This window comes from Neolamprologus multifasciatus, chromosome 12 (genome assembly GCF_963576455.1).
Source record: "Neolamprologus multifasciatus chromosome 12, fNeoMul1.2, whole genome shotgun sequence".
NCBI classification, from domain to species: Eukaryota; Metazoa; Chordata; class Actinopteri; order Cichliformes; family Cichlidae; genus Neolamprologus; species Neolamprologus multifasciatus.
In genome coordinates, this window is record NC_140450.1 from 24,366,248 (window position 1) to 24,385,143 (window position 18,896).

At 40.5% G+C, this 18,896-nt stretch overlaps 1 protein-coding gene across 1 annotated transcript; it reads right to left on the reverse strand.

The window, feature by feature from the left end:
• Positions 1-1,571: 1,571 nt before the first annotated feature.
• LOC146507053 (phosphatidylinositol transfer protein beta isoform) lies at positions 1,572-18,769 on the reverse strand. Its single transcript, XM_085179399.1, has 11 exons — positions 18,682-18,769; positions 16,225-16,255; positions 14,875-15,020; positions 14,547-14,638; positions 14,413-14,420; positions 14,236-14,310; positions 14,073-14,156; positions 10,280-10,357; positions 8,037-8,147; positions 7,519-7,641; positions 1,572-4,356 (listed from the first exon to the last, which is right to left on the reverse strand). Exons 1-11 carry the CDS (start codon positions 18,699-18,701, stop codon positions 4,309-4,311), a joined length of 816 nt encoding a protein of 271 aa, XP_085035525.1. The 5' UTR covers positions 18,702-18,769; the 3' UTR covers positions 1,572-4,308.
• Between the last annotated feature and the right edge of the window lie 127 nt (positions 18,770-18,896).

Consider the following 18,896-nt stretch of genomic DNA (forward strand, 5'->3'; position numbering starts at 1 on the left):
TCTGTGGGCCTGTCATTCAGATGAGGCATCGCAGCTCCCTGGGTCAGGATGGGTTAAGCAGCATCTGTCATCCAAAAGAACCACCATTGTATTAAGGGGAGGGTGGCAACAGCCACCCCCTCCTCCTCTCGCCATCCCACCCCACACGCATCGCTCGACTCCGCACCTCTTTCAGAACAACAGGAAAGACTCAGGAGAATCTCTGGGGCTAAACTTGACCCGAGCCCGGAGGATGAGGAAGCGCTCGTGACATCACTGCTAACCCGTGTAGACCAGAAATAACTTTCCTCTCCAAGAAAACCTGCAGCCACTGAGCAAATGTGGGCCCCCCCTGGGGAGGGGTCACATACACAAACACGGTAGGCGTGGACCAAACTGTGAGTTTAAATCTTCACTTGTGCCACTTCCTATAAAAACAGAAGTTCTACCAGAGTGTGTTGTCTTGCGGCAGGATACGCAGCCATGTGGTGCACAAACACTAGAGCAACTTTTTTTTCCCTAGGTGTCGCAGGCCTACACGACTCATTTTGACAGATTTCAGGATACTGTGTGCTTATGCAATCAAGCAACGAGCCGCTATAACAAAGTGTTTGGAGCTGTAAACACCAAGGCTTTCTTTGGTAACGCGCCTGGATGTCCTGCTGTGTCAAGTCTCGAGCCTCTCTTCGAGATCCATTTCTTTCCTTCATCTGTTGCGGTATCTATTTAAACGACAGGGGCTCACTCATGACATGTCCCTTCATCTTCCTCGGGAGGGAGACACATGGACGGATGGATGCATGCCTACAGTAGACTACTGTGAGCTGCCACTTAACAGGAGGTGTGTGGGCGAGTCTGCCCATCTCCCCTTTTAGAAACAGCATTATTTGCTTGTTCTGTAGCAGATATAGCTGGTTTCCTTGCAGCAGGCACATGTGACTATTCCTCCACAAACAATAAAAAAAAAAAATTTAAAAAAAAAGAAGAAAAGGCAGCTATCTCAGGCAGCAGACTGGTGGCTTTTCCTGCTCTTTAGCACAGATTCCGCTGTTTATTGTGTGACTCTCCTGACCTGCAGGTCGTAGAAAGTGCGGTCCACGCTGGAGTCACGAAAATCTGTAGGAAATTTTTGTCTTATCTGCAATCTACAGTACAGAACTGTCATTCAAAGGGCCAAAATGAAAGAAAGCGTAACATATAGCACAAATAAATAAATAATAAATCTTTTATAGTATTTTAGCGAAGATTGTGACCATTTAAAGCTTTACAAATAAATGACAGCTCTCTCCTTTGCCCTGAGGACTGATCAAATCCCCCTCAGGCAAAACCTTTATTTTCTAGGAATCAGACAAAAACAGCACAAACAGAACTTCAGGAAACTTTGTCAAAAAAAAGAAAAAAAAAGGAAATTTATTTATATTTAGATACAATATTCAATACAATATATAGACTTAGTAGCACAAAAAAGATGTGCAGAAAGAAAAAGGCACAATACATCATACATTCGTTACCACAACCCCTGATTTTTAAAAGCTGATCAGAACCTTTAAACACTTTTGTTAATATCATTGTTTTGAAGAATAGCAAACGACTGATTTAAGATTTTTATTTTCCTCTCTCCACTGGGTTCTTGTCTTTTTGTTTTTTTGTTTTTTTAAATTCATACACACATGAGGAATCATTCAAATGAACTTTGAAACACTAATTACACTGTTTGCTCAGAGACATATGCATTCATGACTGTAACAAAGACAAAGGTGGCTCTAACACATAAAGACGATAAAAGGGAACAGGCTATATTATCTTTGTAGCCTCAAATCTTTGTCTTATTGTTAGCCTGAGAAGATTCTGTTATTGAAAACCGATGCTTCTGACAACCGTTTTCCAAATTTTCCTATATTAAATCAATATTTGCTGAACACATAAACACCATTTATTCTCTTTGGAAAAACCTATTACCATGGACATGGTCAGATTTGCCCTCACAGGATTGTCATTAACCAAACACACTAGAATACTTTCCTGAAAGTATTTAATCATATAATCTGCCTTGAGAAATAACGGGAAACCAATTACTAAACACAAATCCCAAATTTATGTTGGGCAATTTAAAACAGTGACACGCAACCAAAACACACAAATATTCAAGAACATTACGAGGGAACACATGAGCAAACCACACATACTGTATACATGTAACACAAGCCATAATTAATATTTAAGGCTGATGTGACACAATTCTGAAGCCTGAAGAAAAAAGAAAAAAGAGAGAGAGCTGGATGCAGAGCTGAAAAGCCAGAAGACATTAATATGGCAGCTCTTTCCAATGGCTGGTCTGAGGTAAAGATTTACATGACAAACGGTGCACGCTGGCTGTTATAGTAACAAAGTTCTGCTTGCGGGAATGGAAAGGAATTGCACTTCCACATACCAGGAAACAAAATAATATCATACTAGCCTGCGCCCTGATAAAGCTCTTTTGTCAAGACTAGAATCAAGAATCCTAAGAAGTACCAGCTAACAGCTAATGCTAACCTTTACGAGGTGTGTGCCCACCAAAGTGTTTTTCCTGAGCACGAGTGTGTCGTGTATTTACGCTACGCAAAAAATAAAACGACAGCAGCTTGAAGCGGCACTGAGCTTCTTTTCTGTGCTCAACTTTATATAAGTTGTTGAGAGCTGTAAGAGCATGTCTGCAGATGACAACCAGACAACCACAGTATTGATATAAAAACACTGCTTGGAGGAACATTTTATTTGTAAACCGGCTACCAGGTACAGTCGTGTATTTGAACCGCTTTGACATAAAATAGTGTGTGGCATACTAATAGATCCTCTCACATGGGAAAAACAGAACAAAACAAAAAAGAACCCAAACCTATGTGCCTCTTAAGGGTTCAACTGGGTGCCTGACATTTTCCAAAACATTTGGTGGACACACTTTAGGGCATCAGGAAAAATGGCCAGTCAGAAATGAGAGAGGTAGCTAAAACAATGGCTGGCAGCAGAGGTTCATTAAGTGTAGTAGCTCTGATAGTTGTAAAGGCCTGGACACATAAGCAACTCTACATGGTACTGGTATCCACTAGGCACTGATAAGGCAATTGCAAATCTGTAAACACAGCTAGAATGATGCAGAGGAGGAGGAGGCCTTCTTGAAACTGTCTACCTCAGAGAGCCGGAGGAGCGAGAAAGGCCTCTGGTGGTGGGTTGGGTGAGTGCAGCACAGTTTGGCTTGTGACAGAGGCTGGAGGGGTGTAGCACCATCTGTGGCTGTTTTTCAGTGCAGTTTTTTTTCCTCTAGGGACATCTTTTAGAGAGGTGAATGCTGCAATGTATGTTATGTGCGACTGTTTTCAGAATAGCGAGTACAGGGTGGGGGTGAGAGTTGTAAACATAGTCAAAGTAACATCCTTTAGCTAAAAGAGCTCGCGAGGATCTGTCCCCTGCTTGAGTTTCTCAAAGATCAGTCAGCACAAAGGTATCCACACCTGTGAGTGAGTGTGAGTGTGTATGGGTAAGAATAAATTCACATGTTTATCCTCTCTGCACGCTGTATGTGTCATATGAATGTGTGTGTGTGTGGGCTTCCTGTTACCTTTGCATGTGGGAGTGAGAGTGAATACCTGTACAGACATGATTGTCAGTGTTAATAAGATGCAGTGCTTCGATAAGGTGGGGTGGGGGGGGGGGGGGGGGGGTGATGGAAGAAGGATTACAACGGGCCAAGACGCCAAGGCTGTTAGTAATCACTTAATGGAGGTTATGGCAGGAAGGAACAAGAGCATGACAAACAGTCTCCTGCCAGGGAATGCAAACCACACACTGAGCCACAGTGTGTACAGTGAAGACTGAGGAAGAGACAAAGAGAGGTCACAGAGGGCAACATTCTGTGAGGAATGGGGTTTTTTTTTTGGGTAGGGAAAAAACAGGAGGTTGGGGGAGCTGGAAATATTTGGTCCAACACCTGCCACTGTGGAATCAAGCTGATGAATTTGCTTTTGTTTTTTTCTTTAAAAAGTAAATAGCTTTTCTTTGCATCTCTGCAGAAGACTAGGTCTCAATATCCTGATGGCCCTTTCTCTGTCCAAGATCAAAATTAACCTGAGTCTCATCAGCCAGCATCGTATCGGTGGCTATAAATCAATTCCTCACTGGATAGAATGACTATGATTGGGTTAAAGCCGGGGATCTGCTCTATTGATTGCAGGTAGCAGCGCTCCCTCCTCCGCAGCGTGATTCAGTTAGGGTAAAAAAGTGGCACCAAAGGAGCCCGCTTAGCAGTCTTCACAACTGCTGTCATTGTGGGTGTGGTGTTTAAAATCCTTTTCATTCATCCGCAGCGCTGGTTCCTCGCACATCACCCTTTTTGCGAAGCTGTGGGGAAAGGGAGAGAAATAACACGCGTTAGATTTATGCAAGCTAAACATGTAAGGGAGAGTTCAGATGACGGCTTCAGGAGTTGCTGGTTACTGGGAGGGGTCGGACTTCTTTCTATTCATTAAATCTTACTTTTGGCTTTGCAAACCAGTAAAAATACATTACATTTCTTTTTGTAAACTGGAAAAAGGGCAGCTCCAAAAGTCCTTATCAAGCCTCCTGTTTGTCTTCTAGGTAGATAAAAGCATCACTTTCAAATTCTCCCACCCTGAGGCTGATGGCTTTGGAAAGTCAATTAGTGTTAGAATCTGATAGCCGAACACCTTAATGGAACAGTTCAAACCAACACTGGCTCTAAACAGAGGAATAGACAGATCTGATGAAATGGCACGAGGATTCACCCTCCCACTCCTCCATCTTTTCACCCCCCAATCCTCCCTCCCTTTCTCCTCAATCACAGCACAGACTCCTTCTCAACTGCAGAATTCCATTTGTATGTTAATGAGGAAAAAGGAGCCATCTTGAAACCCCCTCGTACACACCCCGTCCTCGCATACCTCCTCCTTCCACACCATCAGCACCCAACCACTATACTTAAAGAGTTCAGATATGACTATTAGTATACAGCTTCCTTAATGCTGGGTTTTCCCATTCCCCCAGTGCTGTGTTTGTCTAGAACGTGAAGAGCAGTGACTTGTGTGTAGGCTGTTCTCACCACCACCCAAATGTGACCCTGGTAACCCTTGAGCTTTAAGGTTCAGGCTTGTTGCCCTGCTTGCCACAGCCGTCTTTGATTGTACCAACCGGTTTACTTACTCCGAGGGAAAACTGGAAACACATGCTCAGCTGGGCGAGATGTGAGAAGGCAAAGCGCAAAAATTCTGCATGCTGGTAGCGAGCCAGGAATGTTTGAGACTGGCCCACTTTGGCCGGTCCAGCCCAGATTCCTCCCTTGTTCTCCTTGTACGGCCAAAAGCTCCCAGACTGATATTTGGAGAAGTTTCAAGAGCAAGGCAGTGGAGAGGTTTAGAGTGAATCCAAGACGCAGAAACTGAAGCCTGTGATTTAGAAGTAGACTATTTTACTTTTTTTTTTTACCCCCACATCTTTTTTCTATGGGGATTAACTGGACTGCAGGAACTTCTGTGTACATATATAACTACTTGTGTTAAACTTGTATGCTAGCCTTTCATAGGAGCTCTCAATTTGCAATCAAAGTAGGTTTTATTGCACATGAGCTATCAAATCGAACATTATAGCTCCTGCTTAAAATGAACAAAAGCAGTGGCAGCTCAGTAACCCTAAACGGCCTGGAATACCACAGAAGACAACTAAAATGTAGGAATTTTTAAAGAAAAAGCCTGTTCACAACATCTAGCTACCTGAGGAGCACTCTTGAGGAGGTAGGCACACCACTGTCGAAGCCTATAATCAAACGCCTTTATTAACATGAATATAGACAGTACGTAGTACGAAGAAGGAATAAGACTAAGATTAGCAAATCATTTGTCAGACATGGTGGAGGCAATGTTATGGCATGGGTTTCTGTGGTTGCCAGCAGAACTGGGTCACTGGGTATTTACTGATGATGTGATTACTGACAAAAGTAGCAGGATGAACACTTAAAAAACACATCTGTACTGTTGAGATTCAGTCAAACACTGTTATCCTGTGTTCAAATCGCACAAAGAGAAACATTACAAAAATGCAACCCAAGATGTTTTTGTGGTGAACAAATGGATGCTTTTCACCAGTGTTTCCTCTTAGATGACTGCTTTTGGACCTCGAATGTGAAATGGTATGTGCACACACAAGCACAGTGGAGTAAAGCCCTTTCTCAACACCAAAAAGCGCAGAGTGAAGTCGCACCATGCCATGAACAGCTGCAATCAGCCAAGCCGTGCTGGCTCGCTCCACTGCACCGCACAGAAAAACTAAAGTCATCTAAAGTGAGCATCTAACGAAGCTCTGTCAACTTAAAACATGAGACAATATATTATGACTTTTCACACATAAAAAGGTTCCTGCAAGCAGACACTGTTTACTGTGAAGGTCAACCCTGAACTGGATGAGCCATTATAATGGACGGATGGATGGAATAATAATACGAATGGTTAGGTTATATAAACTACTCCAACTTAGTGACTGGTTGTTAGAAAAATAAAGAAAATGATACTGAAGTGTGCAAACATGGACACAGAAAGTAAACTAATCCCCAAACTATAGAGACTCATGCAGAGTTACGGTTGGGGGACTAACATAAAAATACCCTGCACTTGGCAGACATTGTTACACATCACAAGCTGAGGGGAGACCATCATGCACTAGCCATGGGATACACTGCAACACAGGTGGCCTACAGATGACGGTGGAAATGTATCAGATCATAATTAGCTATATGGCATGATGCGGCACAGCCTTGCCAGGCTAACAGAAACCCCATTAAGATGCTGCCCTACCAGTAACAACAAACAGCAGTACAAAGACCTACAGTACACTTGGCCCTGCTACTCCTCTGTAGCCTTTGTACCTCATACAGAACCATTCTTACGCCTCTGGATAAAAATACAATAAAGGCAATCATAGAAATGGGATTATGAGGAAGAACAAACACTGTTCTCACAGTCATCCGTTTTGTGCTGATTACCAAACAGTTTAAGGATGTTTAGTAACAAACAAAACAAGGCATACATGAAAAGGAAAAAATATGACGATTGATCTTAAATGTAATATTATTGATATTGAAAATATTGATTTTAAAAAACAAAACACTAAAAACTATGAGGTTTTGAATTCACATATATTAATAAAGGGCCTTTTACTTGTGCACTCGGTAAATAACACCAGGATCCACTCAAAGAAAGACAGCTAGATTGCACCACTAGGGGTCAAAGACTCCACAGGGAGCCCTTAAGCCACTACATTTACTCCAGCAGTCCTCCGGCTTTATCACATTAGCACACTCTACTTCTAGTGAATGGAAGACAACAGCTGGATAACTAAAATTGGTATTACACGGATTTTGCACAGCGAATAAGAGAAATTTAACCAAAGAAAGTGTTTAGGTTTGGGAAAGTTTGATTTTCTCTTGCACCAAATCCATCACTTACCAGACTTAAAGTTTAATTTTTAACTGTGATTTTCTATTTATACACTCACCTCATCCAGTTCTCTCTGCGTTTCCGCCTCCATACGCCGTATATCATCCATATTTAGCTCCACCCACTTATCAATCCAACAGAAGAGCTGGCGATGGAAGTTTGTGAAGATCCTCTTCTCTTGCTGTGGTAGACAGCAGCAGTCTTGGTTAGGACTGGGTGATGTTTAGCATCAGTCGAGTATTTATAAGTACATTTGAAACTTGAGAAACTCTAAATACAAATTACTCTACTGTATCCTACTGGCTTAACTTCCATTTGACTATAGAACCCCCAAACATTACCTCATCATGTTTGCAGTTACAGCTTGCTTATAATAATTAAGCACTAATTAGGCACTGCCCACCCAGACAGAAGAGGCACAGTATTGCATGTGCAAACTTGCAATACTCTCTAAATATACCTCATGAGCCAACTGTGTAAATGAGTTTTTCCGTCTTCTTCTATATTTCGTTATCCTGTATTTATACATGTGTAATGCCAATAAAGTTGAATCCTAATCCCAAATATGTCACTAACCTCGTGGATGAAGTTCTCCACTTTGGTCTGCAGGCCCCACCACTTGAACTTGACTGTGACTAATTTGTAGGCACACATCCTTGGGCATTCAGGATTACTATTCAGCTCTTTCTGTTGAGAGGAACAGGGAAAAAAATCCGACTTACAACCCGTCACTATATCAGAATAACGCGCTGCAAAAACTTGACAGAAACTTTCCAATGAGAGAACAGTTGTAAAAACAGCAGAAGGCATTATTTTTGACAAATCTAAGATTCGTTCATTAATACATAATGCTTTGGGCATGAAGGTTGCTGAAATAATTATCAACATGAAGATGTGCTGTGCACAGATAAAAGTGCCCTAATCTACAGCACACTTTCTAAATCTATCCGCTGCTTGCACTCTGCCGCGCGCTCTGAAGAAGAGAAGAAGAAAAGAGGCTGGGTGTTGGGAGGGGGGACCACAGCAAAGTGGATAAACTCCAGATGAAGGGACCATTTCTCTGCCTCCACCCTGACAGCGACACCATTCCCGACAGGCATGTCTTTGTGGCCACAGAAGGCAGATAAAACGGTGCTCACGAAGCGATAAGGGCGCCGCAGTGCAAAGCCGGTTACATTATTAACACCTAGGACCTGCTCGCCCCCAGAACACACACACTCTCCCTCTGAGAACACCTGTTTAATTAATCACTTCATTCTGGCTCGGCATTCCAAAAAGAAAATGCCACAGACCCGCCTCAATCGCCCTCATCCCACTGCCGTTTGATGCTACGATCATGGAGAAGCGTGAGAGAAGGGAAATGAGAAACATTTCTAAATTTGCAGTGGGTTTAGAAAAGTTGTCATCGCTAAAGGAGAACTTCACATGAAACGGATTCTACATCAAAACACTTACGGTGACATTTCTTCTCTCCCTCTCTGTGCCCCACTCAAAGGAGCAGAAGTTTTCAGAAATACAAAGGGTACCGATATGCAAGCATGTGTGCATGCAGAGATAGACAAGAGTTTTATTGCTCTGAGAAGCTGGCAGAAATTGTGCCTCTGTTGTCACATAACTACTTTCTCCCCCCCACCTTTTCAAAAACAGTCTTTTTCCATGTCCACAGCGGACGGGAAAGTGATCTAATTAAAAACACAAAATAAAAGTTGTGCTTCTTTATTCATACTTTTTAAAGCTGTTTGGCTGCCTTTGTTCTGCAAAATTTCTTGAAGCAGAGGAAAGTTTCCCATGGTGAACTTTGAGGGCTCCACTGCAGAATAGAAATCCTCTGTGCTCCAACAGCGAACAGGACCCGGTCGTGTGGCTCCGGGGTACGGCGGGGTTTAGAGGCAAAAGCAACAAAACTACTGACAAAGTTTCTCTGTGGATGAGCTACTTATTGACTTTTTACCCCTTATCAAAATATGTGCCTCTTTATACAGAACTGCTGTTTGCCAATTTAGACTCTGAGTCCACAAACGGACACTTTACTTCCAGCTGTGGACAAAGCCTGAGTGTTCTTGCAGCTCTGTAAGTTACCTGTAAAAGACTTTTAATGCCTAGATCTCATCACATAAACCTGCTGCAGGGACATCCACACAAAACACAATCCAAGCTGCACTTAGACTTTGGAGATCAAAACATTGCAGCAACTACATACAAATGCACATGACTGTACAAAGTCATGAAATATAGAAGCAAAATCCATGAGAGCAAGACTACTAATCCAGGTCTTGATGACCAGATATATACCCATTTTCCTATAACTTGGCAAACGGGTCAAATGTTTGCCTCCGTTTTTTTGTTGTTGTTTTTTAAAGCACCCTGTGGCCTAAGGCCGTGTTCAAAACCCTTAAACGCATCGCATTTCATTAAAAAAAACGAAAGCAAGAAAGAAAGAAAAATCCACTTCTGCTGTATTTACATTGAGCATCCACACTAATTTGCCTTTTTAGGGCTCCCAGAGAGGAAACTTTTGTCAAAACTGCCAAATTAGCATCCATTGTCTAATTGAGTTTGATTGGTAACTACATGCTACCTTGGATTTATACCACCCAAACATGTGATCCTTTGTCAGAAGAAAGTCAAAGAAATCAGCCTCAACCAGCAATAGTTCATTCACACACTGAAGCCCTTATTGTCTATGTAAGCAGCCACTGTGCAGTTGAAGTCTGTATTTTATCAAACGATCATTTCTGAACTGGTGCTGAAACAGTCACATGGATGTCAGTCACACACCATTTTCAGTTTAAAATGTATGTAGTTTACAACAGCATTACCTTCCAGTTGGGACCAAGAGGTCCTCTCCCAGTCTTGACAGACTTGAAAATGGCAGGATCCTCATCTTCCTTGTAGTCCTACAATGAAACTTTCAGTTACTTTCATTAGTAGAATATATAGCACAGAATATTTAACAAAGCTGAGGCAAGCTTATTTATGAATACTGGTATTTGTTTCATCTTGCAACAAGAGCCAAGAAATCTGCAGGATTTTACCCCAATTTAAAAAAAACATAGACACCGTTTTTAAATGAAAAGATGGAAATGTGGGACAACTATTCAACGACGAGAGTAAGGGAACAAAGAGCAGAAACAGCTTAACTACAAGAAAAGTCAGAAGAGGGCTTCTCCCTTTTCACAAATCCTTCCATCTCTGCAGATAATGTCACAAAGCAGGACTAGAACACAGCTGTGCTCACAAGTGGCTTGAAGATAAGACCGATCTGTGTATGGGGGCTCTGACACTTGTTTAATTAGGGTGATGATGCCAGTTAACGTAAGTGAATGTACTTGCATCTACCTGTTGTGTGCTGATGAGGATTTGTGCTGTTTATTTAAGTTTGTATGTCTGCAGCTCCAACTGCAAAATAACTTTTTACCCCATATACAGTATCCAATTCAAAAGGTCATGTCCTGTCAACATATTCTGGTGAACTAGGCACTTTTGCAATTATTCTGAGAATTAAAGGGTATAGTAAAATGATACTGAGCACACGTGACGAAAAACTTGACCTGACGTTCTTATAAAAAAAAAACAAAAAAAAAAAACACAAGTGAAATAATAATACAAATAAATGAAATGGCTTTAAAAGTATCAACAGCTCAAGGGCCCAGCAATTTTAAATAAATCATGATGCGCCTGAAGCTAAAAGCTACTTTTTCAGGGCTACTATCCAACAGGAGGGTGCCAACCGTGTGGAAAGAAATAAAAACGCACCACTAAAAAACACACACACACACACACACACAAGCCCACACTTTCTCTCTAATTTGGGTGTTTTAATGCTGAGAGCTCCATCACTATAACAATACACTGTGCTGCACTAATGAGGTCTGTGAATCGATGTGCCGTGGTACGCGAAAAGAAGCCATTTCTAAAAGAGTGTGTATTAGACTGCAAGTGTGTTTACGTCGAGTGTGTGTTTGTCTAGTTCCGGCACACGCAGCACTGTGAACCTTAATTACACTAACAAACTCATCTGTGCTGGCGGTACGCCCCAGAGCCTGCAGTCATGCCCGAGGCTGAGGGCTGATAGGGCCCTCAGACACAACACACTCCTCCAGCAAGGCAAACACGTCCGCCTCGTTAACTACCCACCGCAAACAAACATGTACACACACAGAAACTAGGGCTTCTCGGCCAAATAGCCACATGTATGCTTGCACGCATACCGGCAGTCACATTGAAATGAGGCAATGTGATGTCAAATAAGAGCAATGACCTGCAACATCTTCAAATATGATTTCAGAGATTCCAAGCAGTATTCAAAACTTTCATTTATCCTCAACTGGTATGTGTACGTTTTTAAATACAAAGATCTCTCCAGTCAGCTGGCTGTATTGGGACACAGTCCTGAAATCAACTATTTTTAATGCACTGTGTTATTACAGCACAGCAAACACATTTTCAAATGGGGCAAAGAAACAGACCACAAAAAACACAAGAAAACAAAACAAAACTAAGAAGTAACATAGCCCAATAAAGCAGAACAGTCAGCCAAGTACACGACAGCCCAGAGAGCAATTAATGTTCTGTGTCTTTATAAAGAAAATACAAAGAAAGACTGGGGAAAAACTCACAGACAAACCAAAACAAAATAAAAAATACCAAGGAGATGGGCTGGACCTGATGCCAACATCCGTAAAATATTTATAAAATGGGTCAGGATTGACTAAAGGTTTATGAAGATTGCCAAAGATTCTCTTCATTTGAAATGCTCTACTTATCGTCGATGCCATGAGCACAGGCAGCTTTTTCAGCTCCATGAATGAATAATCATACCTGAAAAATCAAGTATGTTGCTGTAACAACAAAATACACAACTGTTTTGAAGCTCATGTCAGCCTGTAAATAAAATCCAAATGTTAAGTACTAAAAAATGTGCTCCAGTCTCTCTCGTGCTTTTTAAAGTGGTGCCTGGCTGACATATGACTTGGTGAGTTACAAATCTGAGATATCTGCTAATAGTTTTTTCCCCTCACAGACACAAAACATCAACATACACATTAAGTAAAGTGACTCTAAACTAGTCATAGGTCTAAATGTGAATGATTGTCTGTGGCTCTGTGTTAGCACCATGGCCCTGAAGCTATTTTTAGGAGGGAAGAAGAAGAAAGGGAAAAAAAGGATGGATAAGCACTGTTTGTGAACCTGGAAAACTAAAAAATATATAGACACAATATCCTTATTTTTATTATCTAAAACTGAGGATATTGTATGACTACTTTCCCAATGAGGCTTTGATAGAAGCGTTTATTGTGATTCTGGATGTCTACAAGACTATGTCAAGTACTTTCAACAAGTTTTGTTTTTACTCTAAAATCTGTAATGATTTTGCCAAACCTATTCCTGACATATGCCTTCCAAACAATAATAATTTTAAAAAACTCTAAAACTAACAGTGAAATTAATATAAACTACACACATTTTCAAACAATAAAAACAAAATTGAAACGAGAAACATACTTTGGAAACTAAAACTAAAGCCCAGCAAAAAGGTAGAAGAAAAAAAATCATTGTGAATAAACAGCTTAGCAGGAGCTAGAAGATACTGAATTCTGATCTGTCTAACAGTCATTACAATTTTCAAAATATTTTATTAGCCTCCCTGAAACTGGAGTAATAGTCAGTGAATATGCACAGATACATTAAGTGCTACTTCTTCTTTAACTAGGACATCCGGTTGATTACCAGTTTATATTAACTGAAAAAAAACAAAAAACACAGATACACACAGCTCTGCTTGTGTTAAAGCCTTGATCACATTTTGTGAGTCCACTAGGGTCCACTCAGGTCCTAGTGATCGGTTGTTTATGAGACAGAGCACAGTACACCAACTACAAGTACACCCCAAGTGGCGGACTTCAAAGAATGACTACTTGGCTGTCAGGACTTTGGCTGTCTGTGTCCGTAGCTGAGAATAATCAATGCTTAAGAGCAAGACAAAGTTGAGCAGAGAAACCACATGCTGTGACAACATGTGATTTATATGGACGGCGTGATTTCTGACCAAACCAAGAGCAAATCTTTAATACATAAACTAAACCGATTTAGCCAAAAGATTGTCCCCTGAAACTCCACAGATGAAACAACCATGTGTCAGTTAGCTCGTCTGTATTGTTTTCATGAATTAAACTCTGACTCTAACAGTTTGAGAGTGCTGTATAGGCAAGAGAAAGGATCGCACAAACACCGTTTATTCTGGATTTTAAATTGGACTGCAGTAATATCACACCAGAGGAACATGCAGTAAGTCATAAGTCACACAGACTGCTAAGTAGTAACAAAATGCTCTTTCAGCTACTTTCAGATATGTATGCAATTTAATAAATTGGTTAGACGAAAATAGAAAGAAAGTGCTGTTTCATTTCATCAGTGTTATTCATTTGCATCCCTATTACATAGGAAAGGCTAGATGTCGTTTTTCTCTCTCCCTGGAAAACACATATATATTCAAATTAAATCATAAACAGAGCCATAAAACACCTGCTTACGAAACATTCTTATGACAAAGAACTGTAATAATCAAAGTTGTCCACATGAAGGCGCCATACTGTGTATGAAGCTACTTACAGCATGGGCCACTTGACTTCTGTCTGCAATGTCAATGGGCACCACCGTTACATTCTTCCACGTGGAACTGTCTAGTTTGTGCACCTGAGCAAATACAAAAAGATATGTTAGAAAATAAAACTCATGATTCATATTAGACATCTGTTTGCTTTGACGTCCTCACATTTTCTTGCGTTCCAAGGTCTGGTTTGTGCCATGTCTCAATTTTAATGAAGAAATTATCTTTCATATATTCATTCTAGAATAAAGAGAAAGAAGAAACATAATGAAGAAAAAAATATGTAATTTTTTTCTTATTAACTTTAATCTTAGCTAATAAAACCCATTTAGGGTTACATACCGTCACAACTGTTTCAGGTTAGACATGAAGGGGAAAAAAGGGGGGGAAGAAAGACAAGACATGAACTTAATTTAAAGTGAGAAGAAGAGTTTCAAGGCAAACCTAAACTAAGTGGTGCTGGGAAGGGGACTCACTGGTTCTGCAGTAGGGGTAGGCATTCCAAGCCTTTTCATGGAAAATCAGGGCACCTTCAGGAGCTAGGAGTCTCACATATCCCGGGACTTTACTGTAGGGTGTGGTGGAGGGTAGGTGGTACAGGTAAAAGAAAGGAAGGAGGAAGACTTATCACCTATTTTTTCTACAGCAAAGATTGCACAGTTAGCAAATGAACTGAAAATGCTTCACAGATAAGACAACACTGACACTGCCTGGTAGCACTGCACTATTACACTATAAGAAAGAATCAATGAAGCCAACAGTGGAGTTCTAAAAAAACAAGAAATACAAAGGGAAAGCACATACCTCTTTAGGTGGTAAATTTTGTGTGTGTACTGTCCTTTTTCTCCATCTTTTTCATATGGCTCATTCTTGAGTACCTCAATGCCCTCACCACCACCCGTCTCATTTTTACTCGCTTCAGCCACAGAAAACAGCTGCCCCACTTGATACTGCAAGACAAACATTATAATATAAAAAAATGATGCTACACAGTAGATTTAAGTACTTTTTACTGTGACATACATCTAAATCACAAACCAATTCTTTCTCTTCCTAACATTTTACAACACAGGAAATCTAAAACTGTCAGAAAAGTAAATCAAATATTTTATATGGATGACATTTTTTTAATTCATTCATTTCTCTCTGTCTGTCCCATACAGTCAAATTGTAGGAATAGAACTCAACCCATGACCCTGTTTTGTAAAACTGTGCAAAAAAAAAAAAAAGTAACCATAAAATTCTTAAGCTCTATTATTGTCCTGCTGCCACTCTAGTGTAGGTTAGATTTCTATAACGTGCACAGAAAACTTGCTGAAGAGCTAAATGTTTAAGCCAGCTTTTTCAGTTCTGCTGCTGTGTTCCCCAATTCCACCATCTTAAAGCTGAATGATGTTTGTTATGATGTTTGAACATCAAACAGCAGAAGAAGAGAATGACTAATAATCAGCTACCATAACTCTTGTTAACATTTCTTCCACAAAGACAAGAATTACTTTTCAAATATTTTGAATTTGGATATGCAGCACTAATTGCCAAGAGATTGTATCCCAGCAGCTGGGTGAAAGTCTGGGATTTATTACAGAAATGTCTCTAAACACAGAACAATTGCTGGCTCAAACAAACAACATCTGCAAAATTAAGCTTTTTCTTGGTTTTAGCAGCCAGCAGCCAAAACAACAGAAATGATACAACACTGCCATGTCTTTATTATCAGTGAGTGGAAAAGAACTGTCTTAAACAAAAGGCACATGTCAGAAACTTGCAACATTTCCTTTTAGCCACGCCACAGTGACACATTAAAGCCCAAAAAAGGAACTGAGGGTTGACTCAGTTTAAACAGTCAGACTAACTGAGGATGGACTTTTTTTCAAGCATCAATATGGGCTCGTTTACAACCACACAAACAGTACAACTACATATTTGTAAGTATGAAGAAGTGCATTTCATATCCTTTAACATTATTATGACTTTTTCTTATTTAATTATTATTGATTTATTGTAATTTTTGTATGGCTGTTATTGTCATTATTTTGTTATTGTCAACATGATTGTGTCAACGGCATCAACAGAGAAAATATAAGCAGACTTGACAAAAAGTTAATAATTTACAACATCTTGATAGCATAACAAGCTATTAAGCCACTTACTCACCTCTTCGACACTACAGGGTAAAACCACACGGCTGCAAAAGAGAGAAATATATGATGAGTAACTTTCATAAAGCACGCATTTCTCAAATCCGCTGTTTCATATTAGACAATTTCATGAGATAAACTATCATTCCACATCAATCTAAAGCAGCGACCCATATATGAGAAGGAGTATTCTTCTAGACGTATGCTGACATTTGTATTTTTAAGAGTGAGTTAGAGCACATACTAATAGGACAAAAAAAGAAAACACTGCAGATGCATGTGGCATAAAAAATACAGTAATAATACATCCTAAAACAATAAAACTGACCCTGGAGCCTGAAATGTCTCTACATCTTGGCAGTCAAGCCTGTATAGCCTTTGTTATTGAGATTATTTATAAAAAGGTTCAGTCTCTAAATATTATTCATTACCATGCCAAATCAGCATGCACATTTACTCACGCCTTATATTATTGTCTGTATTCACAATGAATGCAACATGACAATTGCCTGTCAGGTCACACAGTATGCAGAAAAGTGCAGAAGAAGCAATGAGATCATAACTACAGGAACTCCAGATTACAAAACCAGAAGAACCACGATGACACACAGACACCTGCTCACTGCCAGGAACAGGAAGACACTCAAAGTTACTCTTCCTGAGGGAAAAAGACTTCTAGTACCACCCATAGTGACATACTGCTGACATCAGCAAGATGAGAGGAACCTATTACTAGACCTGGCTGGAAAAGTTAGAGCTGAATTAAGACAAAACTTTATGGGACTACAGAAAGTTTATTTTGTTGTGTTTTTTTTTAAATAATGTGAGTTAGGTGGGGCCAGAAATACAGTGAGCTTAGCCAAAGCAGTTTAATTAAGAAGACAAAACATATCTGAATCTATTATTCAAGATTTCTAACCATTAAAGACCATCCCTGGTCAGTGCACCGTATGATGATGGTGCAACTTTTTCCTTCATGCCCAGAAATAGACGCATTACAGGCTGTGAGTAAAACGTTTCCCATCACCAAACCACAGAGTGCAAAACAAAAAGTTAGGGGGAGAAAATTCTACAAGTACATACCTAAAGCAAAGCTGAAAACACATGAAAACAACTTTTTTTTTTGGGGGGGGGGGGGGGGGGGCTTTTCTCCTTTTCTATCAATTAACTTTTAATGAGTGAGGGCAAGATAAGTGTCAACAAACCATAACAATGGGAACTGACCAATGTTTTGTCAAACAAGGCTAAACTAAATGTCATCCACCATCAGATGTTTTGTTTCAATGGTGCTAGAACTTGTAATTAGTGACGTTTACGTTTGAAGCAAAGAAAATGTACAGGCAACATCAGAAGATGTCAAATTTATCAAACCATGTGAGCCTGAGTGCAGTGAGTGATTGTGGGGTGTTAGGGATGCGGGGACAGTCTTCCTTCACTCCTGTAGGCCAGTAAGTGGCCACATGCAATAGTGCAGGTAGTGCCAATTCAGACTTCCAGTGCTTCTTTTTGCTTACCACACAGGGACTTTGATGGAATTAGGGCGCCACAGTGCTGAGGTGCATGCTGGCAGCAATACTGTGTTATATTTAAGGAATAAGACAATGTTTTAACAAGGTTTTTACATAACTCAAATCTACGTCAATCCTTATTTTCAGAATTCCCGTGCGATGCAAAACATGACCCAGTCACATCCTCCATCTACCCATTTATATTCACTTTCTTTATCTCTAAAAACGTTTAAGTAAGAAGTAAGAAGCCTGCTTACATATTCAGCCTGTGTCAGAAGACGTCAGACTTAGAGCTGTAGTTCGACACTCGCCAAGGATAGCAGTTTTACAAATGGAAACTGAAATCTTTTATGCAATTTCAAAACCCAAACAGGCTAAGGCTAACAGCTGCTAGCTTCGTCTTTACTACATGCAAAATGATTGATGCTTGAAACAGACAGGAGTGAACAAACTACCAATTCGTTAAGTAATCAAAATGTGTTATCCTGGGGTGATTAGCTGGCGCCGACAGTTTCTGAGTCAATACTGAAAAGACAGCGAGAACTAGCAGCTTCCAGTTAACTTCCCCTCAGGTTAGGTAGTTAGCTAAATTAGCATTAGCAACTCGGGTGCCAATTCGAGGCTTTGAAAAAGAAAATGTCTGCGCTTTAAAACCACATAACAAAAACCGCAGATTGAAGCGTTTAGAAGCCATCAGCTTGGCGATAACATATGAGAAACTACAGGAAACCAGCAGCTGTCAGAGAATGATAATCTGCTGTCAAAGCCGGTAGGCCAGAGACGCTCTTGGCCAATCCCATCCTCCCCTCGTGTGCCTGACGCTGACCCCGAGACATGATGAAAAGTTTGCATCAGCGCACAGGGACTAAAAAAAACTGCCGTGAGTGCACGGATCTATACTAACCTATAGAGTGCTTTCAGAAATAATAAGAAAAGTACAGTTTAAACAGAAACCCCGCACTTACTACTCCTTGATGAGAACCATCTTAACTTCTTCCTCTCGGTAGTGCCCAGCTACCACTACCTGACGTCATGGGCTACTAAGTGAGGCGGCAGGTCCCTCCTTCTGCAGCGGTGATTTGCGGAATGACGGAGAGGTGGGCCTAACGATTGGCATCATCCAATGAAATCTCTCTTTGGTGACTTTAAACCCACCCACTGTATTTTAGGATGGATTACT

Coding starts and splice junctions, on each gene's coding strand:
- LOC146507053 (XM_085179399.1), bottom strand. CDS start 18,701: ATGGTTCTCATCAAGGAGTA. Junction 15,021..16,224: donor TACCCTGTAGTGTCGAAGAG/GTGAGTAAGTGG, acceptor TTTGTCTTGCAG/TATCAAGTGGGGCAGCTGTT. Junction 4,357..7,518: donor CGCAGAGAGAACTGGATGAG/GTGAGTGTATAA, acceptor CTTTCCCCACAG/CTTCGCAAAAAGGGTGATGT.